At 54.4% G+C, this 26774-nt stretch overlaps 1 protein-coding gene across 7 annotated transcripts in view; it reads right to left on the bottom strand.

Moving 5' to 3' along the window:
• helz2a (helicase with zinc finger 2a) overlaps positions 1–26774 on the bottom strand; it is a 223040-nt gene that overhangs the window by 52354 nt on the left and 143912 nt on the right. For all 7 annotated transcript variants that reach the window (XM_070895983.1, XM_070895982.1, XM_070895988.1 and 4 more), the window contains 2 exons: positions 6593–6678; positions 2922–3050 (listed from right to left, as the gene is read on the bottom strand). In XM_070895983.1, the coding sequence (XP_070752084.1) occupies positions 2922–3050; positions 6593–6678 (215 nt within the window). The remainder of the gene's footprint in view (positions 1–2921; positions 3051–6592; positions 6679–26774) is intronic.

Raw genomic sequence — 26774 nt, 5'->3', positions numbered from 1 at the left:
TTGTTTTAATGTAGGGTGGCCATTGCACACCAGCCACCACACGGGCTTGGTCCAGTGGCAAGGGGATCCAAGACGACTGGAGACCAGGCTCCGCCACATGTGCCAATACATACACACAAACTCAAACATACTCCTACTGTCCCTCCTCCCTTCCTCCTTCCCACAGGACCTCTCTCTGCATGGAATTCATACTGCTAAGTAGATATCAGGTAACCACTGCCATGTTTCTGCTGCACCACACACTATTCCGACTCATCTCCCTCTGCCCCATACACAGGTTTTTGTATATTTTTTCTTTTCCAATTTTCCCTTTAGCTCTTCTCACTTTACACCCTTTATCCACAGACAATAGTGGCTCGCTGCTAAATTACACAAGCTTTTTGTTCTCAAATTTCATAGAATATACAGCACAGAAACAGGCCATTCAACAGTTATGCTCCACTCGAGCCTCCTCCCATCTTTCCACATCTAACTCTATCAGCATAACCCTCTATTCCCTTCTCCCTCATGTGCTTACCTAGCCTCCCCTTAATTGCATCTATATTATTCATCTCAACTACTCCCTGTGGTAGCGAGTTCCACATTCTCACCACTCTCTGGGAGGAGGCACAGTGACCCCACCCCCAGTTTTACAAACAGGAACTGTGTGTCACAATTGAGGCCACGCAGCTGACGGAAGAAATATGTCGCCAGCGCACACCATCTCAGAGGATTCTCGACGGACAGGTATCTGTGCAGGGTGTGAAGGTGAAAAGTCGCAGCCTGGGTATGGACGCATACCAGCTCCTGACCGCCCTCTCTAAGTGGGAGACTCAAAACCGCTCAGCCTTCTTTTTTCAGGAGAAAAGAGACCCAGCCTGTTCATCCTTTCCTGATATATATATGCCCTCGCATTTCTGGTATCATCCTTGTAAATCTTCTCTGCTCCCTCTCCACTGCCTCTATATCCTTTTTATAAAATGGCAACCAGAACTGTACGCAGTACTCCAAGAGGGTGAAATTGGTCGTCCGCCCATTTCTTGGCGGTATGCCGGTGGTATGTCATTTCATACCCCCGGGTACCGCTGGGCGGAGTGTGCACGATTTTCGTCACTTTTTTCTCGACGGAGCGGAGTGCAGCGGGCGGTGTGCGGGCAGTGAGTCCTTTTCACTCGGGAATTTTTGGGTCCCGAGTTGTGCGCACACGCATGCTGCTGTGAAACTCCGCCCCCTGAGAGCCACTGACGAGCGTCCACAGAGAGTGCCGGCCTGAGAGCACTGTGGAGGTATGTGGTGGGGGGGGTCGCTGCTGTGGGAGGAGATGACTACTTGGAGGGAGATCACTGTGAGAGGGCGGGGAGACACTGGGGGGGTGGGAGAGACTGAGGGGTGAGAGATTAAAAAATAATTCACAGGTAAAGATGCATACTGCCGACTGAAGATTGACTTAAAACCAGCTTTTCCAGCGAGGTCTGCAGGGTCGGCAGTATGTCGGTGGTAAGTGATCAATTTTGCAATTTTGGCCGGTATGTCAGCGGTGAGCATGTGCGGACGATATGCATACCACCTGGCGGTATGTTGCTGATGAATTTCCCGCTGGGCGGTATGTGGGTGGTATGTAGGTATTTTTTGATCAATCTCGCAATTTGGGGTGGTGTGTCCGTGGTACACGGGTGGTATGTCGACCAATTTCGGCCCTTAAGCATGGTTCGATACAGGTTTAGCATAACTTCCCTACTTTTCAATTCTCTCCCTCTAGAAATAAACCCGAGTGCTTGGTTTCCTTTTTTTAACGGCCTTGCTAACCTGTGTCGCAAAATTATTTCTCGCTGAAGTAAATGTGGGTCCGAAGTTCAGCGATTTGTTTATTTCTACTACGAGATTTCTTTGTTCCTCTACCCCTCCTAGATCCGCACACTTCAAGTAATAAGTGACCTCCCTATTCTTCCGACCAAAATGTAATACCTCACATTTATCTGTGTTGAACTTCATTTGCCAATTATATGCCCATTCTGCAAGTTTATTAATGTCCTCCTGTAATTTGTTGCAGTCCTCCTCAGTATTGACTATCATCCCCAATTTGGTGTCATCCACAAGTTTAGACATTGTGTTTTTGATTCCAAAGTCTAAATCGTTAATATAAATTGTGAACAACAGTGGTCCTAGCACTGATCCTTGTGGAACAACACTACCCACCTTCTGCCACTGTGAATAGCTACCTTTTACCCCTACCCTCTGCTCTCTGTCTTGAAGCCAGCTAGCTATCCATCTACTTGTCCCTTGACTCCGCATTCTCTGATCTTATTCATCAGTCTATTAAGGGGTACCTTATCGAAGGCCTTTTGAAACTCTAGATAAATTACATCTACTGCATTACCATTCGCTCTGTTACCTCTTCAAAAAATTCAATGAGGTTGGTCAAGCAAGACTTTCCCTTTTGAAATTCATGATGACTATTCATTCTTATATTTTTGGTTAGGTGTTTTTCTATTTTCTCCTTTATTTTTCATTATTTTTCCTCCCACCGATGTTAAGTTGACTGGTCTATAGTTCCCTGGACATGTTCTATCTCCCTTCTTAAACATAGGTCTAACATTACCTATCCGCCAGTCCTCTGGCACTACACCTTTTTCTAACAAATACAGTTCTCAAGTGGTAAATGTACAGTGGTTTTATCCTGGTGAATTTGTCTATATAATTCATATCTGTGCAACCTAACAGAGTGCACATGAGTTTAGGCCCATCGTTCGTGTCGAGGATAAACACAAGAAAAGGAATTGTTGGGCCAGCCGATCTGTTTTTGCTTGTAATTTCCATGAAATGTTTATGATCTTGGTGATTCAACAGTGCCACCCATTTACAGCTGATAATTGACCTTTTTTTTCTGGTCCAAATTATTTCTTTATCCACATGCCTCACTCATTTACTGTGTCTCTTCTTACCTGGTGGACCTTGAATAAGAGTAAAAGAACTTTTAAGAGCTTGGTGTACTGCTATTTCTTGACTTCTGTTGAGTTCTGGAAAATTAAGAATGTTGTAGCTGGCCTGGACCAATGCATTTGTTGGTAATTCTAGAACATTGGTTTAAAAAAGACATGGGTTAATTAATACTGAAGGAATAAATATCAATACAGGTAAAAATATAGGGGGGAAATAAATGGCTGAAAATGCACCCAAAATACAATAATAAGCATTACTAATATTTCTCAGTGTAATCTGGATGTTTCTCCGTGTGAACAGTATTGGCAAGATATTGGCATCAGGCAGGAGATTCATCCCGAAAACCCTGCCGAACCCAACAGAAAGACAATCGCATCCTTTGACCCGGTATAGTGAGTAAGATCAGAGATTGAGAGAGACAACACTTGGAGAGTCAAGGCTACAAAAGAATCAGTTCAATTGTATCTAATGTTATGTGTCAAACGGCAAGGTGCAACTGAAGTAAGGATAAATGTCTCATGCACATGAACTTGATGTTTGCTCGAACCTCTGAAATCTTGTAGAATTGTGTTGAGTCCCATAATTACTACACCATCTACCAATCCTAGTAAATACAACTTAAAATAACATTTTATTGAGGTATAAAACATACTTTCTCTTCCTGACTGAAGTAAATATGGGTCCGAAGTTCAGATTTTACAAGGCAATGATGTTGAAACACAGCTTATGCTTGTCAGGAATAGGAACATGTGATTTATTTCTGTTTATGTAGTGTATGTTCCATAGAAACATAGAAAATAGGTGCAGGAGTAGGCCATTCGGCCCTTCGAGCCTGCACCACCATTCAATAAGATCATGGCTGATCATTCCCTCAGTACCCCTTTCCTGCTTTCTCTCCATACCCCTTGATCCCCTTAGCTGTAAGGGCCATATCTAACTCCCTCTTGAATGGATCCAATGAACTGGCATCAACAACTCTCTGCGGTAGGGAATTCCACAGATTAGCAACTCTCTGAGTGAAGACGTTTCTCCTCATCTCAGTCCTAAATGGCCTACCCCTTATCCTAAGACTGTGTCCCTTGGTTCTGGACTTCCCCAACATCGGGAACATTCTACCCGCATCTAACCTGTCCCGTCCCGTCAGAATCGTATATGTTTCTATGAGATCCCCCCTCATCCTTCTAAACTCCAGTGTATAAAGGTCCATTTGATCCAGTCTCTCTTCATATGTCAGTGCTGCCATCCCAGGAATCAGTCTGGTGAACCTTCGCTGCACTCCCTCAATAGCAAGAACGTCCTTCCTCAGATTAGGAGACCAAAACTGAACACAATATTCCAGGTGAGGCCTCACCAAGGCCCTGTACAACTGCAGTAAGCCCTCCCTGCTCCTATACTCAAATCCCCTAGCTATGAAGGCCAACATACCATTTGCCTTCTTCACTGCCTGCTGTACTTATATGCCAACTTTCAATGACTGATGAACCATGACACCCAGGTCTCGTTGCACCTCCCCTTTTCCTAATCTGCCATCATTCAGATAATATTCTGTCTTCGCCTTTTTGCCCCCAAAGTGGATAACCTCACATTTATCCACATTATACTGCATCTGCCATGCATTTGCCCACTCACCTAACCTGTCCAAGTCACCCTGCAACCTCCTAGCGTCCCCCTCACAGCTCACACCGCCACCCAGTTTAGTGTCATCTGCAAACTTGGAGATAATACACTCAATTCCTTCATTCAAATCATTGATGTATATTGTAAAGAGCTGGGGTCCCAGCACTGAGCCCTGCAGTACTCCACTAGTCACTGCCTGCCATTCTGAAAAGGACCCATTTATTCCGACTCTCTGCTTCCTGTCTGCCAACCAGTTCTCTATCCACGTCAGTATATTACCCCCAATACCATGTGCTTTGATTTTGCACACCAATCACTTGTGTGGACCTTGTCAAAAGACTTTTGAAAGTCCAAATACACCACATCCACTGGTTCTCCCTTGTCCACTCTATTAGTTACATCCTCAAAAAATTCCAGAAAATTGCAGAAGATTTGTCAAGCATGATTTCCCCTTCATAAATCCATGCTGACTTGGACCGATCCTGTCACTGCTTTCCAAATGCGCTGCTATTTCATCCTTGATAATTGATTCCAACATTTTCCCCACTACTGATGTCAGGCTAACCGGTCTATAATTATGTGCTTTCTCTCTCGCTCCCATTTTAAAAAGTGGTGTTACATTAGCTACCCTCCAGTCCATAGGAACTGATCCAGAGTCGATAGACTGTTGGAAAATGATCATCAATGCATCCACTATTTCCAGGGCCACTTCCTTAAGTACTCTGGGATGCAGGCTATCAGTCCCCGGGGATTTATCGGTCTTCAATCCGATCAATTTCCCGAACACAATTTCCCGCCTAATAAGAATATCCTTCAGTTCCTCCTTCTCAATAGACGCTCGGTCCCCTAGTACTTCCGGAAGGTTATTTGTGTTTTTCTTCGTGAAGACAGAACCAAAGTATTTGTTCAATTGGTCTGCCATTTCTTTGTTCCACGTTATAAATTCACCTGAATCTGACTGCAAGGGAACTACGTTTGTCTTCACTAATCTTTTTCTCTTCACATATCTGTAGAAGCTTTTACAGTCAGTTTTTATGTTCCCGGCAAGCTTCTTCTCGTACTCTATTTTCCCCCTCTTAATTAAACCCTTTGTCCTCCTCTGCTGAATTCTAAATTTTTCCCAGTCCTCAGGTTTGTTGCTTTTTCTGGCCAATTTATATGCCTCTTCCATATAGTTATTATCTGAGGCACGTGTCTCATACATTATTTTGTGCTGCCAAAGTAAACAACATTATCCATCCTCCAGGGTAGAAATAATTTATCAGTGGTTCTCTTTTTACTGACCATGATTAGAAAATTAATTAGGGATTCTGGGTGGTATTGAATACTGGAACTTTTTGGATCTGTGAGAATTCTGCATTGTGATTGGTTGCTTAGACAGCTTGTTAACATCACAGCAGCTCGCTCTAGGGATTCCCCATTAACTTACACTGATCTCTGGTGGACGTCGGAAAAGCCAAACCTCTCACCACAGAGAACGCAAGGTCTTTGTGAGAAGCTTAATTTGGGGCCAGCGGCAAACGTCTTTGCTTCGCCGCTGAGCGCAAATTATTGGCCCTTATGTTCGGATGCAATTAATGTCTACAAAAACTGGGAAGCACCTGAGTTTCTGGTTGCAGCCACCAGCCCCATGCAAATAAGGTGTCCTCCCACTTACCCTGAAAACCCAGTGTGGCCAACACTAACACAATCCCAGCTAAACACCGAGATCGTATTCCGAGGATATTTGAGGCCATTAGTTTCACTTCTATCAGGTAATAGCAAATAACACTAAAGGCTAGAGTTCAGAAAATTGTTCAGCATTAAGTGACTCCTACAACAAACACACAGCATGGGGGTGACAGCATCTATTCAGTTTGTTGGAGCAGGCAAATGTCTCACAGATTTCTGAACTACAATGCATATACGACTTACATATTAATGGCCATTTGCAGAAATGTCACTACAGCTCTTTTAAAGAGTTAACATGGTTCTAAAACTATTCTTTTCAAACTCTTCACAAAATCAATGAATATAAAGCTTTATATTTGTAATAAAATTTATAAGATGTACTAACGTCTCAAAGGCATCTGTTGACCCAGTGCTATCGTCTGAGCAAGTTGTGACGAGGCAACAAGATTGTGAATAGCATCCTCCTTACGTCTGAAAAATTGAAAGAGAAGTTCTAAGCATTGGTAGGTTGAACAATAGCTGTGAGTCTGATAAAGGGTAATGTCATAACCTCTGCATTTTCTCCTTACAGATGCTGACTAACCTGATGCGTATTTCTGCACTTTGTTTTTATTTCAGATTTCTAGCATTTGCAGTTTTTCCTTTTTATTTTTTAGGCACAGGTAACTGCCTAATGTTTTATACTTGTTTTTAAACCTGGTGGTAATGGATACCAAAAGGCTTCAGACTTTTTCCAGTCTCTAATACTAAGTGGGAAGAGGCAGTTCTGGTTGCCATAGAAGCGGGCAAGCTGGTCGGCAAGAATTCACTATATCGACTAAACCTGCTGCATTGCTTCAGGATTCTGACCTAACAAAGCCAACTTTTAAACGGAGAATGGAGCATGAATGTGTAAACCAGTCACTGGAATCCTGTGTCAGATGTTGGAAGTTGGCCTTGCAATGTCCAAAACCATGATTTTTGCCAACATCGATGCGTGTGTTGTCATTAAAAGTAGCGGGAGTTTGCACTGAATTCTGTTGCTGGTAACTTTGCAACCACACTCAAAACCTCAGTGGCAGCAATAGAAAACACAACAGGAGCATTTCATGAATGCTCCATGTGATCCAATTCGGTGTTAAATTATCGCTCTGTGATACATTAACAGCTAATGTCAATGCAGTTCGAAAATAAATGCAACCATATGGGAGGGATTCAGATACCTTGCTGTATTCCAACAGTTTATGCTTGATCGACAGCCCTCCGAGATATCTGCGCTCCTCTAATTCCGGCCTCTTGCACATTCCTGATTTTAATCGTGCTAACATTGGCAGCCGTGCCTTCGGCTGCCTGGGCCCTGAGCTCTGGAATTCCCTCCCTAAACCTCTCTGCCTCTCTGCCTGTCTCTCCTCTTAAAAGATACTCCTTAAAAACCTACCTCCCTGATCAAGTTTTTGGTCACCTGCACTCCTGTGAAGCACCTTGGGACGTTTTACTATTTTAAAGGCGCTATATAAATGCAAGTTGTTGTTGTTGTTGATCAAATCAGTGGCCCTCATGAAGACTTTTCCATGCAGCAGCAGCACGGGAAGAAGCAATTGGACTGCTATGCCAGCATCAGTGTCATGCCATGCCATATCTTTCCCTAGGAGAGTGGTGATACTGTGGAAAATATGGAGATCCTCAATCCAAGTGTAGTTTAGGACATTCCTGGTATAGATGTGAGGCCACTGGGTTCAATAGTTTAATCAGGTAGCATTCCATTGCAATCCCAAGAGATTGCAAGACTTTGCCAACAGCCACCATTTCTATTCCTTCAAAGTAATCAAGATGCTTTAATTTGAGAGGCATTCATTCAAAAGGCACAAGTTGAAAGTATAGCAGCACATCAAGTTGACCATAGCCACTTCATGTACTATTACACAAATAACCACTGAGTATTTCACCTCTCTGTCCTTAGTGTAAATCAATCCTTTTAATGGGCTCATCAGAAAGGCAGACAACAGCACTAAGAATACTAGAGCAGCATGTACTAAGCAAGAAAAGTACAGTAAATAGGAGCTGCAAGATTGCCAATGCAATCTGACAAGTGCTGTAAGGCCACGTGGAATGTCTTTTCTTGGAAAAATTCACCAGTGAGCACCTGATCCATCAATTTCCATTTCTGCATTGGCTGTCCTGCAACTACTGACACTGCTTGCCACCTCCTCCCCCACCCCGTCCACCCCACTTTGCCATCCTCCTCATCCTCAATGGCTTGTTGTTCATACTCAAGCAATTCCAAATAAGGCCTCTCTGTCCTTTGTGTAAATTTGCAGCATGCAATACACAAGACTCTCTCTGGGGCATAGTCTAATGTCCCAGACTGCCTTGAGCAGTTCAAACATCTTGAGGACTGGTTGTCCACTAAATTAGGCTCCTTGCTCACCCATATGACTTATTCTAATTGTGCTGTGGTTCTGAGTTGATGGCCAAGTCTCATGAGCCACAATTGCAACGTGTAACCAAGCTCCCAGCAGTAAATCACCCATATCCCTAAAAATTTGGAACATTCAAAATTGTGTTCGGATATAGGAATTATGAGCACTCCTCAAGAAGTGATTTTCAATGCATACCTTTTGAGGTACTATTAAAATAAAAGGTACATGGTGGTACATTTTTTTAAATGGTGAGAAACTATTAAATATTGCTTTTCAGAGAGATTTAGGTCTCTTCATACAGGAAACACAAAAGGTTAGCATGCAGGTACAGCAAGCAAATGGCATATTGGCCTTTGTTACAAGGGGGTTGGAGTACACTCACCGCTGGTAACAAGGCGTACGCACCGTTTCTCATGTTTTTACCGACGCGATGGATGCGGTGGCCTCTTGAGCGAAATTCTGCTCTTTGGCTTTTTTTTTCGGCGGACTGAAAGTCGGTCATAATGGGGGCGGTAGTCCGCTGGTGAGCACACTAAGCACACTAGAGGGGCGGAAGTTGGTTGGCAGGTGGGAGGGGCGGCCGAGCAGCCACCGTTGTCAGTCATCAGCACAGCGCTGATATCGTCATCATGGCGCCATCTCACCAGGGCTCTCCCCTTCACTGAAAGGGGAGAGACTGCGCGATTGTTTCAGTTCGGTCCACAGGGCCACCAGGGAGGGGTTCGGCCAGGCCAGTGGCCTGGAACCTCAGAGGTGGTGCCAGGCTGCCTGTTGGCGGCCTGGCAGAACCTGGGGGCATAATGGGCTGACAAGGCAGTCGGCCAACAAAATAAACATGGCAGCACAGGGAGAGCGAGTGGGGTGAGAGAGCAGGTGAGGTAGGAGAGCGAGTGGGGTGGGAGAGCAAGTAGGGTGGGAGAGTGCATGGGTGGGAGAGTGACTGGGGTGGAAGAGTGACTGGGGGTGAGAGAGTGAGTGGGGTGAGAGAGCGGGTGAGGTGGGAGAGTGAGTGAGGTGGGAGAGTGAGTGAGGTGGGAGTGAGTAGGGTGGGAGTGTGAGTGGGTGGGAGAGTGAGTGAGGTGGGAGAGCGAGTGGGGTGAGAGAGCGGGTGAGGTGGGAGTGAGTGAGGTGGGAGAGTGAGTGAGGTGGGAGAGCGAGTGGGGTGAGAGAGCGAGTGGGGTGAGAGAGCGGGTGAGGTAGGAGAGCGAGTGAGGTGGGAGAGCAAGTAGGGTGGGAGAGTGCGTAGGTGGGCGAGTGACTGGGGTGGAAGAGTGACTGGGGGTGAGAGAGCGAGTGGGGTGAGAGAGCGGGTGAGGTGGGAGAGTGAGTGGCGTGAGAGAGTGAGTGGGTGGGGGAGTGAGTGAGGTGGGAGAGTGAGTGAGGTGGGAGAACAAGTAGGGTGGGAGAGCGAGTGGGGTGAGAGAGCGAGTGGGGTGAGAGAGCGGGTGAGGTGGGAGAGCGAGTGGGGTGAGAGAGCGAGTGAGGTGGGAGATCGAGTGGGGTGAGAGAGCGAGTGAGGTGGGAGAGCGAGTGAGGTGGGAGAGCGAGTGAGGTGAGAGAGCGAGTGGGGTGAGAGAGCGAGTGCGGTGAGAGAGCGAGTGGGGTGAGAGAGCGAGTGAGGTGAGAGAGCGAGTGAGGTGGGAGAGCGTGTGAGGTGGAAGAGCGAGTGGGGTGAGAGAGCGGGTGAGGTGGGAGAGCGAGTGAGGTGAGAGAGCGAGTGAGGTGGGAGAGCGAGTGGGGTGAGAGAGTGAGTGGGGTGAGAGAGTGAGTGAGGTGAGAGAGTGAGTGAGGTGGGAGAGTGAGTGAGGTGGGAGAGCGAGTGAGGTGAGAGAGCGAGTGGGGTGAGAGAGCGAGTGAGGTGAGAGAGTGAGTGAGGTGGGAGAGCGAGTGAGGTGAGAGAGCGAGTGAGGTGGGAGAGAGAGTGAGGTGGGAGAGCGAGTGAGGTGAGAGAGCGAGTGGGGTGAGAGAGCGAGTGAGGTGGGAGAGCGAGTGAGGTGAGAGAGCGAGTGGGGTGAGAGAGTGAGTGAGGTGAGAGAGTGAGTGAGGTGGGAGAGCGAGTGAGGTGGGAGAGCGAGTGGGGTGAGAGAGCGAGTGGGGTGAGAGAGCGAGTGAGGTGGAGAGCGAGTGAGATGAGACAGCGAGTGAGGTGAGAGAGCGGGTGAGGTGGGAGAGCGAGTGAGGTGGGAGAGTGAGTGAGGTGGGAGAGCGAGTGAGGTGAGAGAGCGAGTGGGGTGAGAGAGTGAGTGAGGTGGGAGAGCGAGTGAGGTGAGAGAGCAAGTGGGGTGAGAGTGTGAGTGAGGTGAGAGAGTGAGTGAGGTGGGAGAGCGATTGAGGTGAGAGAGTGAGTGGGGTGAGAGAGTGAGTGAGGTGAGAGAGTGAGTGAGGTGGGAGAGTGAGTGAGGTGGGAGAGTGAGTGAGGTGGGAGAGCGGATGGAGGGAGAGAGCGAGTGGGGTGAGAGTGCAAGTGCGGTGAGAGAGCGAGTGGGGTGAGAGAGCGAGTGAGGTGAGAGAGCGAGTGAGGTGGGAGAGCGTGTGAGGTGGGAGAGCGAGTCGGGTGAGAGAGCGGGTGAGGTGGGAGAGCGAGTGGGGTGAGAGAGTGAGTGAGGTGAGAGAGTGAGTGAGGTGGGAGAGTGAGTGAGGTGGGAGAGCGAGTGAGGTGAGAGAGCGAGTGGGGTGAGAGAGTGAGTGAGGTGGGAGAGCGAGTGAGGTGAGAGAGCAAGTGGGGTGAGAGAGTGAGTGAGGTGAGAGAGTGAGTGAGGTGGGAGAGCGAGTGAGGTGAGAGAGTGAGTGGGGTGAGAGAGTGAGTGAGGTGAGAGAGTGAGTGAGGTGGGAGAGTGAGTGAGGTGGGAGAGCGAGTGAGGTGGGAGAGCGGATGGAGGGAGAGAGCGAGTGGGGTGAGAGTGCGAGTGCGGTGAGAGAGCGAGTGGGGTGAGAGAGCGAGTGAGGTGAGAGAGCGAGTGAGGTGGGAGAGCGTGTGAGGTGGGAGAGCGAGTGGGGTGAGAGAGTGAGTGAGGTGAGAGAGTGAGTGAGGTGGGAGAGTGAGTGAGGTGGGAGAGCGAGTGAGGTGGGAGAGCGGATGGAGGGAGAGAGCGAGTGGGGTGAGAGTGCGAGTGGGTTGAGAGAGCGAGTGGGGTGAGAGAGCGAGTGAGGTGAGAGTGAGTGAGGTGAGAGAGCGAGTGAGGTGGGAGAGCGAGTGAGGTGAGACAGCGAGTGAGGTGGGAAAGCGAGTGAGGTGAGAGAGCGAGTGATGTGAGAGAGTGAGTGGGGTGAGAGAGTGAGTTAGGTGAGAGAGTGAGTGAGGTGGGAGAGTGAGTGAGGTGGGAGAGCGAGTGAGGTGGGAGAGCGGATGGAGGGAGAGAGCGGGTGAGTTTGGAGAGCGAGTGGGGTGAGAGAGCGAGTGGGGTGAGAGAGCGAGTGGGGTGAGAGAGCGAGTGAGGTGAGAGAGCGAGTGAGGTGGGAGAGCGTGTGAGGTGGGAGAACGAGTGGGGTGAGAGAGCGGGTGAGGTGGGAGAGCGAGTGGGGTGAGAGAGCGAGTGAGGTGAGAGAGTGAGTGAGGTGGGAGAGCGAGTGAGGTGAGAGAGTGAGTGGGGTGAGAGAGTGAGTGAGGTGGGAGAGTGAGTGAGGTGGGAGAGTGAGTGAGGTGGGAGAGCGAGTGAGGTGGGAGAGCGGATGGAGGGAGAGAGCGGGTGGTGAGAGAGCGAGTGGGGTGAGAGAGCGAGTGGGGTGAGAGAGCGAGTGAGGTGGGAGAGCGAGTGGGGTGAGAGAGCGGGTGAGGTGGGAGAGCGAGTGGGATGAGAGAGCGGGTGAGGTGGGAGAGCGAGTGAGGTGAGAGAGTGAGTGAGGTGGGAGAGCGAGTGAGGTGAGAGAGCGAGTGGGGCGAGAGAGTGAATGAGGTGAGAGAGTGAGTGAGGTGGGAGAGCGAGTGAGGTGAGACAGCGAGTGAGGTGGGAGAGCGAGTGAGGTGAGAGATCGAGTGGGGTGAAAGAGTGAGTGAGGTGGGAGAGCGAGTGAGGTGAGAGAGCGAGTGGGGTGAGAGAGTGAGTGAGGTGAGAGAGTGAGTGAGGTGGGAGAGCGAGTGAGGTGGGAGAGCGAGTGAGGTGAGAGAGCGAGTGGGGTGAGAGAGTGAGTGAGGTGAGAGAGTGAGTGAGGTGGGAGAGCGAGTGAGGTGAGACAGCGAGTGAGGTGAGAGAGCGGGTGAGGTGTGAGAGTGTGAGGTGGGAGAGCGAGTGAGGTGAGAGAGCGAGTGAGGTGAGAGAGTGAGTGAGGTGGGAGAGCGAGTGAGGTGAGAGAGCGAGTGAGGTGAGAGAGTGAGTGAGGTGGGAGAGTGAGTGTGGTGGGAGAGCGAGTGAGGTGAGAGAGCGAGTGGGGTGAGAGAGTGAGTGAGGTGGGAGAGCGAGTGAGGTGAGAGAGCGAGTGGGGTGAGAGAGTGAGTGAGGTGAGAGAGTGAGTGAGGTGGGAGAGCGAGTGAGGTGAGAGAGTGAGTGGGGTGAGAGTGTGAGTGAGGTGGGAGAGTGAGTGAGGTGGGAGAGCGAGTGAGGTGGGAGAGCGGATGGAGGGAGAGAGCGAGTGGGGTGAGAGAGCGAGTGGGGTGTGAGAGCGAGTGAGGTGAGAGAGCGAGTGAGGTGGGAGAGTGTGTAAGGTGGGAGAGCGAGTGGGGTGAGAGAGCGGGTGAGGTGGGAGAGCAGGTGGGGTGAGAGAGTGAGTGAGGTGGGAGATCGAGTGGGGTGAGAGAGCGAGTGAGGTGGGAGAGCGAATGGGGTGAGAGAGCGGGTGAGGTGGGAGAGCGAGTGGGGTGAGAGAGCGAGTGGGGTGAGAGCGCGGGTGAGGTGGGAGAGCAGGTGGGGTGAGAGAGTGAGTGAGGTGGGAGATCGAGTGGGGTGAGAGAGCGAGTGAGGTGGGAGAGCGAATGGGGTGAGAGAGTGGGTGAGGTGGGAGAGCGAGTGAGGTGAGAGAGTGAATGAGGTGGGAGAGCGAGTGAGGTGAGAGAGCGAGTGGGGTGAGAGAGTGAGTGAGGTGAGAGAGAGAGTGAGATGGGAGAGCGAGTGAGGTGAGAGAGTGAGTGAGGTGGGAGAGCGAGTGAGGTGGGAGAGCGAGTGAGGTGAGAGAGCGAGTGAGGTGAGAGAGCGAGTGAGGTGAGAGAGCGAGTGAGGTGAGAGAGTGAGTGAGGTGGGAGAGTGAGTGAGGTGGGAGAGCGAGTGAGCTGAGAGAGCGAGTGGGGTGAGAGAGTGAGTGAGGTGGGAGAGCGAGTGAGGTGAGAGAGCGAGTGGGGTGAGAGAGTGAGTGAGGTGAGAGAGAGTGAGGTGGGAGAGCGAATGAGGTGGGAGAGCGAGTGAGGTGAGAGAGCGAGTGGGGTGAGAGAGTGAGTGAGGTGAGAGAGTCAGTGAGGTGGGAGAGCGAGTGGGGTGAGACAGCGAGTGAGGTGAGAGAGCGGGTGAGGTGGGAGAGTGAGTGAGGTGGGAGAGCGAGTGAGGTGAGAGAGTGAGTGAGGTGGGAGAGCGAGTGAGGTGAGAGAGTGAGTGGGGTGAGACAGCGAGTGAGGTGAGAGAGTGAGTGAGGTGGGAGAGCGAGTGAGGTGAGAGAGCGAGTGGGGTGAGAGAGCGAGTGGGGTGAGAGAGCGAGTGGGGTGAGAGAGTGAGTGAGGTGGGAGAGCGAGTGAGGTGAGAGAGCGAGTGGGGTGAGACAGCGAGTGAGGTGAGAGAGTGAGTGAGATGGGAGAGCGAGTGAGGTGAGAGAGCGAGTGGGGTGAGAGAGTGAGTGAGGTGAGAGAGTGAGTGAGGTGAGAGAGCGAGTGGGGTGAGAGAGCGAGTGGGGTGAGAGAGCGAGTGGGGTGAGAGAGTGAGTGAGGTGGGAGAGCGAGTGAGGTGAGAGAGCGAGTGGGGTGAGACAGCGAGTGAGGTGAGAGAGTGAGTGAGGTGGGAGAGCGAGTGATGTGAGAGAGCGAGTGGGGTGAGAGAGTGAGTGAGGTGGGAGAGCGAGTGAGGTGAGAGAGCGAGTGGGGTGAGAGAGTGAGTGAGGTGAGAGAGTGAGTGAGGTGAGAGAGTGAGTGGGGTGAGAGAGTGAGTGAGGTGAGAGAGTGAGTGAGGTGGGAGAGCGAGTGAGGTGAGAGAGTGAGTGAGGTGAGAGAGTGAGTGGGGTGAGAGAGTGAGTGAGGTGAGAGAGTGAGTGAGGTGAGACAGCGAGTGAGGTGAGAGAGTGAGTGAGGTGGGAGAGCGAGTGAGGTGAGAGAGCGAGTGAGGTGAGAGAGTGAGTGGGGTGAGACAGCGAGTGAGGTGAGAGAGTGAGTGAGGTGGGAGAGCGAGTGAGGTGAGAGAGCGAGTGGGGTGAGAGAGCGAGTGAGGTGAGAGAGTGAGTGGGGTGAGAGAGTGAGTGAGGTGAGAGAGCGAGTGAGGTGGGAGAGCGGGTGAGGTGAGAGAGTGAGTGAGGTGAGAGAGTGAGTGGGGTGAGAGAGTGAGTGAGGTGAGAGAGTGAGTGGGGTGAGAGAGTGAGTGAGGTGAGAGAGCGAGTGAGGTGGGAGAGCGAGTGAGGTGAGAGAGTGAGTAAGGTGAGAGAGTGAGTGAGGTGAGAGAGTGAGTGGGGTGAGAGAGTGAGTGAGGTGGGAGAGCGAGTGAGGTGAGAGAGTGAGTGAGGTGGGAGAGCGAGTGAGGTGAGAGAGCGAGTGAGGTGGGAGAGCGAGTGGGGTGAGAGAGTGAGTGAGGTGAGAGAGTGAGTGAGGTGAGAGAGTGAGTGGGGTGAGAGAGTGAGTGAGGTGAGAGAGTGAGTGAGGTGAGAGAGCGAGTGGGGTGAGAGAGTGAGTGAGGTGGGAGAGCGAGTGAGGTGAGAGAGCGAGTGGGGTGAGAGAGTGAGTGAGGTGAGAGAGTGAGTGAGGTGGGAGAGCGAGTGAGGTGAGAGAGCGAGTGGGGTGAGAGAGTGAGTGAGGTGAGAGAGTGAGTGAGGTGGGAGAGCGAGTGGGGTGAGAGAGTGAGTGAGGTGAGAGAGTGAGTGAGGTGGGAGAGCGAGTGAGGTGGGAGAGCGAGTGAGGTGAGAGAGCGAGTGGGGTGAGAGAGTGAGTGGGGTGAGAGAGCGAGTGAGGTGGAGAGCGAGTGAGGTGAGACAGCGAGTGAGGTGAGAGAGCGGGTGAGGTGGGAGAGCGAGTGAGGTGGGAGAGTGAGTGAGGTGGGAGAGCGAGTGAGGTGAGAGAGCGAGTGGGGTGAGAGAGTGAGTGAGGTGGGAGAGCGAGTGAGGTGAGAGAGCAAGTGGGGTGAGAGTGTGAGTGAGGTGAGAGAGTGAGTGAGGTGGGAGAGCGAGTGAGGTGAGAGAGTGAGTGGGGTGAGAGAGTGAGTGAGGTGAGAGAGTGAGTGAGGTGGGAGAGTGAGTGAGGTGGGAGAGCGAGTGAGGTGGGAGAGCGGATGGAGGGAGAGAGCGAGTGGGGTGAGAGTGCGAGTGCGGTGAGAGAGCGAGTGGGGTGAGAGAGCGAGTGAGGTGAGAGAGCGAGTGAGGTGGGAGAGCGTGTGAGGTGGGAGAGCGAGTGGGGTGAGAGAGCGGGTGAGGTGGGAGAGCGAGTGGGGTGAGAGAGTGAGTGAGGTGAGAGAGTGAGTGAGGTGGGAGAGTGAGTGAGGTGGGAGAGTGAGTGAGGTGAGAGAGCGAGTGGGGTGAGAGAGTGAGTGAGGTGGGAGAGCGAGTGAGGTGAGAGAGCAAGTGGGGTGAGAGAGTGAGTGAGGTGAGAGAGTGAGTGAGGTGGGAGAGCGAGTGAGGTGAGAGAGTGAGTGGGGTGAGAGAGTGAGTGAGGTGAGAGAGTGAGTGAGGTGGGAGAGTGAGTGAGGTGGGAGAGCGAGTGAGGTGGGAGAGCGGATGGAGGGAGAGAGCGAGTGGGGTGAGAGTGCGAGTGCGGTGAGAGAGCGAGTGGGGTGAGAGAGCGAGTGAGGTGAGAGAGCGAGTGAGGTGGGAGAGCGTGTGAGGTGGGAGAGCGAGTGGGGTGAGAGAGCGGGCGAGGTGGGAGAGCGAGTGGGGTGAGAGAGTGAGTGAGGTGAGAGAGTGAGTGAGGTGGGAGAGTGAGTGAGGTGGGAGAGCGAGTGAGGTGGGAGAGCGGATGGAGGGAGAGAGCGAGTGGGGTGAGAGTGCGAGTGGGTTGAAAGAGCGAGTGGGGTGAGAGAGCGAGTGAGGTGAGAGAGTGAGTGAGGTGAGAGAGTGAGTGAGGTGGGAGAGCGAGTGAGGTGAGACAGCGAGTGAGGTGGGAAAGCGAGTGAGGTGAGAGAGCGAGTGAGGTGAGAGAGTGAGTGGGGTGAGAGAGTGAGTGAGGTGAGAGAGTGAGTGAGGTGGGAGAGTGAGTGAGGTGGGAGAGCGAGTGAGGTGGGAGAGCGGATGGAGGGAGAGAGCGGGTGAGTTGGGAGAGCGAGTGGGGTGAGAGAGCGAGTGGGGTCAGAGAGCGAGTGGGGTGAGAGAGCGAGTGAGGTGAGAGAGCGAGTGAGGTGAGAGAGTGAGTGAGGTGGGAGAGCGAGTGAGGTGAGAGAGTGAGTGGGGTGAGAGAGTGAGTGAGGTGAGAGAGTGAGCGAGGTGGGAGAGTGAGTGAGGTGGGAGAGCGAGTGAGGTGGGAGAGCGGATGGAGGGAGAGAGCGGGTGGGGTGAGAGAGCGAGTGGGGTGAGAGAGCGAGTGGGGTGAGAGAGCGAGTGAGGTGGGAGAGCGAGTGAGGTGGGAGAGCGAGTGAGGTGGGAGAGCGAGTGGGGTGAGAGAGCGGGTGAGGTGGGAGAGCGAGTGGGATGAGAGAGCGGGTGAGGTGGGAGAGCGAGTGAGGTGAGAGAGTGAGTGAGGTGGGAGAGCGAGTGAGGTGAGAGAGCGAGTGGGGCGAGAGAGTGAATGAGGTGAGAGAGTGAGTGAGGTGGGAGAGCGAGTGAGGTGAGACAGCGAGTGAGGTGGGAGAGCGAGTGAGGTGAGAGAGCGAGTGGGGTGAGAAAGTGAGTGAGGTGGGAGAGCGAGTGAGGTGAGAGAGCGAGTGGGGTGAGAGAGTGAGTGAGGTGAGAGAGTGAGTGAGGTGGGAGAGCGAGTGAGGTGGGAGAGCGAGTGAGGTGAGAGAGCGAGTGGGGTGAGAGAGTGAGTGAGGTGAGAGAGTGAGTGAGGTGGGAGAGCGAGTGAGGTGAGACAGCGAGTGAGGTGAGAGAGCGGGTGAGGTGGGAGAGTGTGAGGTGGGAGAGCGAGTGAGGTGAGAGAGCGAGTGAGGTGAGAGAGTGAGTGAGGTGGGAGAGCGAGTGAGGTGAGAGAGCGAGTGAGGTGAGAGAGTGAGTGAGGTGGGAGAGTGAGTGAGGTGGGAGAGCGAGTGAGGTGAGAGAGCGAGTGGGGTGAGAGAGTGAGTGAGGTGGGAGAGCGAGTGAGGTGAGAGAGCGAGTGGGGTGAGAGAGTGAGTGAGGTGAGAGAGTGAGTGAGGTGGGAGAGCGAGTGAGGTGAGAGAGTGAGTGGGGTGAGAGAGTGAGTGAGGTGGGAGAGTGAGTGAGTTGGGAGAGCGAGTGAGGTGGGAGAGCGGATGGAGGGAGAGAGCGAGTGGGGTGAGAGAGCGAGTGGGGTGTGAGAGCGAGTGAGGTGAGAGAGCGAGTGAGGTGGGAGAGTGTGTAAGGTGGGAGAGCGAGTGGGGTGAGAGAGCGGGTGAGGTGGGAGAGCGAGTGGGGTGAGAGAGCGAGTGGGGTGAGAGCGCGGGTGAGGTGGGAGAGCAGGTGGGGTGAGAGAGTGAGTGAGGTGGGAGATCGAGTGGGGTGAGAGAGCGAGTGAGGTGGGAGAGCGAATGGGGTGAGAGAGTGGGTGAGGTGGGAGAGCGAGTGAGGTGAGAGAGTGAATGAGGTGGGAGAGCGAGTGAGGTGAGAGAGCGAGTGGGGAGAGAGAGTGAGTGAGGTGAGAGAGAGAGTGAGGTGGGAGAGCGAGTGAGCTGAGAGAGCGAGTGGGGTGAGAGAGTGAGTGAGGTGGGAGAGCGAGTGAGGTGAGAGAGCGAGTGGGGTGAGAGAGTGAGTGAGGTGAGAGAGTGAGTGAGGTGGGAGAGCGAGTGAGGTGGGAGAGCGAGTGAGGTGAGAGAGCGAGTGGGGTGAGAGAATGAGTGAGGTGAGAGAGTCAGTGAGGTGGGAGAGCGAGTGGGGTGAGACAGCGAGTGAAGTGAGAGAGCGGGTGAGGTGGGAGAGTGAGTGAGGTGGGAGAGCGAGTGAGGTGAGAGAGTGAGTGAGGTGGGAGAGCGAGTGAGGTGAGAGAGCGAGTGGGGTGAGAGAGTGAGTGAGGTGAGAGAGTGAGTGAGGTGGGAGAGCGAGTGAGGTGGGAGAGCGAGTGAGGTGAGAGAGCGAGTGGGGTGAGAGAATGAGTGAGGTGAGAGAGTCAGTGAGGTGGGAGAGCGAGTGGGGTGAGACAGCGAGTGAGGTGAGAGAGCGGGTGAGGTGGGAGAGTGAGTGAGGTGGGAGAGCGAGTGAGGTGAGAGAGTGAGTGAGGTGGGAGAGCGAGTGAGGTGAGAGAGTGAGTGGGGTGAGACAGCGAGTGAGGTGAGAGAGTGAGTGAGGTGGGAGAGCGAGTGAGGTGAGAGAGCGAGTGGGGTGACAGAGCGAGTGGGGTGAGAGAGCGAGTGGGGTGAGAGAGTGAGTGAGGTGGGAGAGCGAGTGAGGTGAGAGAGCGAGTGGGGTGAGACAGCGAGTGAGGTGAGAGAGTGAGTGAGGTGGGAGAGCGAGTGAGGTGAGAGAGCGAGTGGGGTGAGAGAGTGAGTGAGGTGGGAGAGCGAGTGAGGTGAGAGAGCGAGTGGGGTGAGAGAGTGAGTGAGGTGAGAGAGTGAGTGAGGTGAGAGAGTGAGTGGGGTGAGAGAGTGAGTGAGGTGAGAGAGTGAGTGAGGTGGGAGAGCGAGTGAGGTGAGAGAGTGAGTGAGGTGAGATAGTGAGTGGGGTGAGAGAGTGAGTGAGGTGAGAGAGTGAGTGGGGTGAGAGAGTGAGTGAGGTGAGAGAGTGAGTGAGGTGGGAGAGCGAGTGAGGTGAGAGAGCGAGTGAGGTGAGAGAGTGAGTGGGGTGAGACAGCGAGTGAGGTGAGAGAGTGAGTGAGGTGGGAGAGCGAGTGAGGTGAGAGAGCGAGTGGGGTGAGAGAGTGAGTGAGGTGGGAGAGCGAGTGAGGTGAGAGAGCGAGTGGGGTGAGAGAGTGAGTGAGGTGAGAGAGTGAGTGAGGAGGGAGAGCGAGTGAGGTGAGAGAGCGAGTGGGGTGAGAGAGTGAGTGAGGTGAGAGAGTGAGTGAGGTGAGAGAGTGAGTGAGGTGGGAGAGTGAGTGAGGTGGGAGAGTGAGTGAGGTGGGAGAGTGAGTGAGGTGGGAGAGCGGGTGAGGTGAGAGAGTGAGTAAGGTGAGAGAGTGAGTGAGGTGAGAGAGTGAGTGGGGTGAGAGAGTGAGTGAGGTGGGAGAGCGAGTGAGGTGAGAGAGTGAGTGAGGTGGGAGAGCGAGTGAGGTGAGAGAGCGAGTGAGGTGGGAGAGCGAGTGGGGTGAGAGAGTGAGTGAGGTGAGAGAGTGAGTGAGGTGAGAGAGTGAGTGGGGTGAGAGAGTGAGTGAGGTGAGAGAGTGAGTGAGGTGAGAGAGCGAGTGGGGTGAGAGAGTGAGTGAGGTGGGAGAGCGAGTGAGGTGAGAGAGCGAGTGGGGTGAGAGAGTGAGTGAGGTGAGAGAGTGAGTGAGGTGGGAGAGCGAGTGAGGTGAGAGAGCGAGTGGGGTGAGAGAGTGAGTGAGGTGAGAGAGTGAGTGAGGTGGGAGAGCGAGTGGGGTGAGAGAGTGAGTGAGGTGAGAGAGTGAGTGAGGTGGGAGAGCGAGTGAGGTGGGAGAGCGAGTGAGGTGAGAGAGCGAGTGGGGTGAGAGAGTGAGTGGGGTGAGAGAGCGAGTGAGGTGGAGAGCGAGTGAGGTGAGACAGCGAGTGAGGTGAGAGAGCGGGTGAGGTGGGAGAGCGAGTGAGGTGGGAGAGTGAGTGAGGTGGGAGAGCGAGTGAGGTGAGAGAGCGAGTGGGGTGAGAGAGTGAGTGAGGTGGGAGAGCGAGTGAGGTGAGAGAGCAAGTGGGGTGAGAGTGTGAGTGAGGTGAGAGAGTGAGTGAGGTGGGAGAGCGAGTGAGGTGAGAGAGTGAGTGGGGTGAGAGAGTGAGTGAGGTGAGAGAGTGAGTGAGGTGGGAGAGTGAGTGAGGTGGGAGAGCGAGTGAGGTGGGAGAGCGGATGGAGGGAGAGAGCGAGTGGGGTGAGAGTGCGAGTGCGGTGAGAGAGCGAGTGGGGTGAGAGAGCGAGTGAGGTGAGAGAGCGAGTGAGGTGGGAGAGCGTGTGAGGTGGGAGAGCGAGTGGGGTGAGAGAGCGGGTGAGGTGGGAGAGCGAGTGGGGTGAGAGAGTGAGTGAGGTGAGAGAGTGAGTGAGGTGGGAGAGTGAGTGAGGTGGGAGAGTGAGTGAGGTGAGAGAGCGAGTGGGGTGAGAGAGTGAGTGAGGTGGGAGAGCGAGTGAGGTGAGAGAGCAAGTGGGGTGAGAGAGTGAGTGAGGTGAGAGAGTGAGTGAGGTGGGAGAGCGAGTGAGGTGAGAGAGTGAGTGGGGTGAGAGAGTGAGTGAGGTGAGAGAGTGAGTGAGGTGGGAGAGTGAGTGAGGTGGGAGAGCGAGTGAGGTGGGAGAGCGGATGGAGGGAGAGAGCGAGTGGGGTGAGAGTGCGAGTGCGGTGAGAGAGCGAGTGGGGTGAGAGAGCGAGTGAGGTGAGAGAGCGAGTGAGGTGGGAGAGCGTGTGAGGTGGGAGAGCGAGTGGGGTGAGAGAGCGGGTGAGGTGGGAGAGCGAGTGGGGTGAGAGAGTGAGTGAGGTGAGAGAGTGAGTGAGGTGGGAGAGTGAGTGAGGTGGGAGAGCGAGTGAGGTGGGAGAGCGGATGGAGGGAGAGAGCGAGTGGGGTGAGAGTGCGAGTGGGTTGAAAGAGCGAGTGGGGTGAGAGAGCGAGTGAGGTGAGAGAGTGAGTGAGGTGAGAGAGTGAGTGAGGTGGGAGAGCGAGTGAGGTGAGACAGCGAGTGAGGTGGGAAAGCGAGTGAGGTGAGAGAGCGAGTGAGGTGAGAGAGTGAGTGGGGTGAGAGAGTGAGTGAGGTGAGAGAGTGAGTGAGGTGGGAGAGTGAGTGAGGTGGGAGAGCGAGTGAGGTGGGAGAGCGGATGGAGGGAGAGAGCGGGTGAGTTGGGAGAGCGAGTGGGGTGAGAGAGCGAGTGGGGTCAGAGAGCGAGTGGGGTGAGAGAGCGAGTGAGGTGAGAGAGCGAGTGAGGTGAGAGAGTGAGTGAGGTGGGAGAGCGAGTGAGGTGAGAGAGTGAGTGGGGTGAGAGAGTGAGTGAGGTGAGAGAGTGAGCGAGGTGGGAGAGTGAGTGAGGTGGGAGAGCGAGTGAGGTGGTAGAGCGGATGGAGGGAGAGAGCGGGTGGGGTGAGAGAGCGAGTGGGGTGAGAGAGCGAGTGGGGTGAGAGAGCGAGTGAGGTGGGAGAGCGAGTGAGGTGGGAGAGCGAGTGAGGTGGGAGAGCGAGTGGGGTGAGAGAGCGGGTGAGGTGGGAGAGCGAGTGGGATGAGAGAGCGGGTGAGGTGGGAGAGCGAGTGAGGTGAGAGAGTGAGTGAGGTGGGAGAGCGAGTGAGGTGAGAGAGCGAGTGGGGCGAGAGAGTGAATGAGGTGAGAGAGTGAGTGAGGTGGGAGAGCGAGTGAGGTGAGACAGCGAGTGAGGTGGGAGAGCGAGTGAGGTGAGAGAGCGAGTGGGGTGAGAAAGTGAGTGAGGTGGGAGAGCGAGTGAGGTGAGAGAGCGAGTGGGGTGAGAGAGTGAGTGAGGTGAGAGAGTGAGTGAGGTGGGAGAGCGAGTGAGGTGGGAGAGCGAGTGAGGTGAGAGAGCGAGTGGGGTGAGAGAGTGAGTGAGGTGAGAGAGTGAGTGAGGTGGGAGAGCGAGTGAGGTGAGACAGCGAGTGAGGTGAGAGAGCGGGTGAGGTGGGAGAGTGTGAGGTGGGAGAGCGAGTGAGGTGAGAGAGCGAGTGAGGTGAGAGAGTGAGTGAGGTGGGAGAGCGAGTGAGGTGAGAGAGCGAGTGAGGTGAGAGAGTGAGTGAGGTGGGAGAGTGAGTGAGGTGGGAGAGCGAGTGAGGTGAGAGAGCGAGTGGGGTGAGAGAGTGAGTGAGGTGGGAGAGCGAGTGAGGTGAGAGAGCGAGTGGGGTGAGAGAGTGAGTGAGGTGAGAGAGTGAGTGAGGTGGGAGAGCGAGTGAGGTGAGAGAGTGAGTGGGGTGAGAGAGTGAGTGAGGTGGGAGAGTGAGTGAGTTGGGAGAGCGAGTGAGGTGGGAGAGCGGATGGAGGGAGAGAGCGAGTGGGGTGAGAGAGCGAGTGGGGTGTGAGAGCGAGTGAGGTGAGAGAGCGAGTGAGGTGGGAGAGTGTGTAAGGTGGGAGAGCGAGTGGGGTGAGAGAGCGGGTGAGGTGGGAGAGCGAGTGGGGTGAGAGAGCGAGTGGGGTGAGAGCGCGGGTGAGGTGGGAGAGCAGGTGGGGTGAGAGAGTGAGTGAGGTGGGAGATCGAGTGGGGTGAGAGAGCGAGTGAGGTGGGAGAGCGAATGGGGTGAGAGAGTGGGTGAGGTGGGAGAGCGAGTGAGGTGAGAGAGTGAATGAGGTGGGAGAGCGAGTGAGGTGAGAGAGCGAGTGGGGAGAGAGAGTGAGTGAGGTGAGAGAGAGAGTGAGGTGGGAGAGCGAGTGAGCTGAGAGAGCGAGTGGGGTGAGAGAGTGAGTGAGGTGGGAGAGCGAGTGAGGTGAGAGAGCGAGTGGGGTGAGAGAGTGAGTGAGGTGAGAGAGTGAGTGAGGTGGGAGAGCGAGTGAGGTGGGAGAGCGAGTGAGGTGAGAGAGCGAGTGGGGTGAGAGAATGAGTGAGGTGAGAGAGTCAGTGAGGTGGGAGAGCGAGTGGGGTGAGACAGCGAGTGAAGTGAGAGAGCGGGTGAGGTGGGAGAGTGAGTGAGGTGGGAGAGCGAGTGAGGTGAGAGAGTGAGTGAGGTGGGAGAGCGAGTGAGGTGAGAGAGCGAGTGGGGTGAGAGAGTGAGTGAGGTGAGAGAGTGAGTGAGGTGGGAGAGCGAGTGAGGTGGGAGAGCGAGTGAGGTGAGAGAGCGAGTGGGGTGAGAGAATGAGTGAGGTGAGAGAGTCAGTGAGGTGGGAGAGCGAGTGGGGTGAGACAGCGAGTGAGGTGAGAGAGCGGGTGAGGTGGGAGAGTGAGTGAGGTGGGAGAGCGAGTGAGGTGAGAGAGTGAGTGAGGTGGGAGAGCGAGTGAGGTGAGAGAGTGAGTGGGGTGAGACAGCGAGTGAGGTGAGAGAGTGAGTGAGGTGGGAGAGCGAGTGAGGTGAGAGAGCGAGTGGGGTGACAGAGCGAGTGGGGTGAGAGAGCGAGTGGGGTGAGAGAGTGAGTGAGGTGGGAGAGCGAGTGAGGTGAGAGAGCGAGTGGGGTGAGACAGCGAGTGAGGTGAGAGAGTGAGTGAGGTGGGAGAGCGAGTGAGGTGAGAGAGCGAGTGGGGTGAGAGAGTGAGTGAGGTGGGAGAGCGAGTGAGGTGAGAGAGCGAGTGGGGTGAGAGAGTGAGTGAGGTGAGAGAGTGAGTGAGGTGAGAGAGTGAGTGGGGTGAGAGAGTGAGTGAGGTGAGAGAGTGAGTGAGGTGGGAGAGCGAGTGAGGTGAGAGAGTGAGTGAGGTGAGATAGTGAGTGGGGTGAGAGAGTGAGTGAGGTGAGAGAGTGAGTGGGGTGAGAGAGTGAGTGAGGTGAGAGAGTGAGTGAGGTGGGAGAGCGAGTGAGGTGAGAGAGCGAGTGAGGTGAGAGAGTGAGTGGGGTGAGACAGCGAGTGAGGTGAGAGAGTGAGTGAGGTGGGAGAGCGAGTGAGGTGAGAGAGCGAGTGGGGTGAGAGAGTGAGTGAGGTGGGAGAGCGAGTGAGGTGAGAGAGCGAGTGGGGTGAGAGAGTGAGTGAGGTGAGAGAGTGAGTGAGGAGGGAGAGCGAGTGAGGTGAGAGAGCGAGTGGGGTGAGAGAGTGAGTGAGGTGAGAGAGTGAGTGAGGTGAGAGAGTGAGTGAGGTGGGAGAGTGAGTGAGGTGGGAGAGTGAGTGAGGTGGGAGAGTGAGTGAGGTGGGAGAGCGGGTGAGGTGAGAGAGTGAGTGAGGTGGGAGAGTGAGTGAGGTGGGAGAGTGAGTGAGGTGGGAGAGTGAGTGAGGTGGGAGAGTGAGTGAGGTGGGAGAGCGAGTGAGGTGAGAGAGTGAGTGAGGTGGGAGAGTGAGTGAGGTGGGAGAGTGAGTGAGGTGAGAGAGTGAGTGAGGTGAGAGAGCGAGTGAGGTGGGAGAGTGAGTGAGGTGAGAGAGTGAGTGAGGTGGGAGAGTGAGTGAGGTGGGAGAGTGAGTGAGGTGGGAGAGTGAGTGAGGTGGGAGAGTGAGTGAGGTGAGAGAGTGAGTGAGGTGGGAGAGTGAGTGAGGTGGGAGAGTGAGTGAGGTGGGAGAGAGAGTGAGGTGGGAGAGCGGGTGAGGTGGGAGAGTGAGTGAAGTGGGAGAGTGAGTGAGGTGAGAGAGCGAGTGAGGTGGGAGAGTGAGTGAGGTGGGAGAGTGAGTGAGGTGAGAGAGTGAGTGAGGTGAGAGAGCGAGTGAGGTGGGAGAGTGAGTGAGGTGAGAGAGTGAGTGAGGTGGGAGAGTGAGTGAGGTGGGAGAGTGAGTGAGGTGGGAGAGTGAGTGAGGTGAGAGAGCGAGTGGGGTGAGAGAGTGAGTGAGGTGAGAGAGTGAGTGAGGTGAGAGAGCGAGTGGGGTGAGAGAGTGAGTGAGGTGGGAGAGCGAGTGAGGTGAGAGAGCGAGTGGGGTGAGAGAGTGAGTGAGGTGAGAGAGTGAGTGAGGAGGGAGAGCGAGTGAGGTGAGAGAGCGAGTGGGGTGAGAGAGTGAGTGAGGTGAGAGAGTGAGTGAGGTGAGAGAGTGAGTGAGGTGGGAGAGTGAGTGAGGTGGGAGAGTGAGTGAGGTGGGAGAGTGAGTGAGGTGGGAGAGCAGGTGAGGTGAGAGAGTGAGTGAGGTGGGAGAGTGAGTGAGGTGGGAGAGTGAGTGAGGTGGGAGAGTGAGTGAGGTGAGAGAGTGAGTGAGGTGGGAGAGTGAGTGAGGTGGGAGAGTGAGTGAGGTGGGAGAGTGAGTGAGGTGGGAGAGCGGGTGAGGTGAGAGAGTGAGTGAGGTGGGAGAGTGAGTGAGGTGGGAGAGTGAGTGAGGTGGGAGAGTGAGTGAGGTGGGAGAGTGAGTGAGGTGGGAGAGCGAGTGAGGTGAGAGAGTGAGTGAGGTGGGAGAGTGAGTGAGGTGGGAGAGTGAGTGAGGTGAGAGAGTGAGTGAGGTGGGAGAGCGAGTGAGGTGAGAGAGTGAGTGAGGTGGGAGAGCGAGTGAGGTGAGAGAGTGAGTGAGGTGGGAGAGTGAGTGAGGTGAGAGAGTGAGTGAGGTGGGAGAGTGAGTGAGGTGGGAGAGCGAGTGAGGTGGGAGAGCGAGTGAGGTGGGAGAGCGAGTGAGGTGAGAGAGTGAGTGAGGTGGGAGAGCGAGTGGGGTGGGAGAGTGAGTGAGGTGAGAGAGTGAGTGAGGTGGGAGAGTAGTGAGGTGGGAGAGTGAGTGAGGTGAGAGAGTGAGTGAGGTGGGAGAGTGAGTGAGGTGGGAGAGTGAGTGAGGTGGGAGAGTGAGTGAGGTGGGAGAGTGAGTGAGGTGAGAGAGTGAGTGAGGTGGGAGAGTGAGTGAGGTGAGAGAGTGAGTGAGGTGGGAGAGTGAGTGAGGTGGGAGAGTGAGTGAGGTGGGAGAGCGGGTGAGGTGGGAGAGTGAGTGAAGTGGGAGAGTGAGTGAGGTGAGAGAGTGAGTGAGGTGGGAGAGTGAGTGAGGTGGGAGAGTGAGTGAGGTGAGAGAGCAGGTGGGGTGGAAGCTGCACCACCATTTTACAAGGACTGCACTGCCAGAAAAAAAGCAGCTTTTGGCACCGCCCAGCAGGAGGGCGATTTTTTTTGGTGGAATTGCACCGTCGATTGGGGTGGGGGGCGGGGGGGGGGGACATCGGCGGTGCGCGCTCTGAAGATGCACTTAGGACGGATCGGCAGCAGTGAGCGGTAATGGGGGGAGCGGGTCACCGTTGGGATACCGCAGGAGCGGAATTTTTAAAATGGCAGCCATTACAGGAAAAATCGGCGGCCATTGCACTCTGCAGCTTGGCAACCGATTTCCAGCGGCAACAGGCCTTAAGGGAAGGG

This window comes from Pristiophorus japonicus, chromosome 12 (genome assembly GCF_044704955.1).
Source record: "Pristiophorus japonicus isolate sPriJap1 chromosome 12, sPriJap1.hap1, whole genome shotgun sequence".
Taxonomy (NCBI): domain Eukaryota; kingdom Metazoa; phylum Chordata; class Chondrichthyes; family Pristiophoridae; genus Pristiophorus; species Pristiophorus japonicus.
The sequence above is the reverse complement of the archived record's forward strand: the minus strand, read 5'-3'. Positions and strand labels throughout refer to the sequence as shown.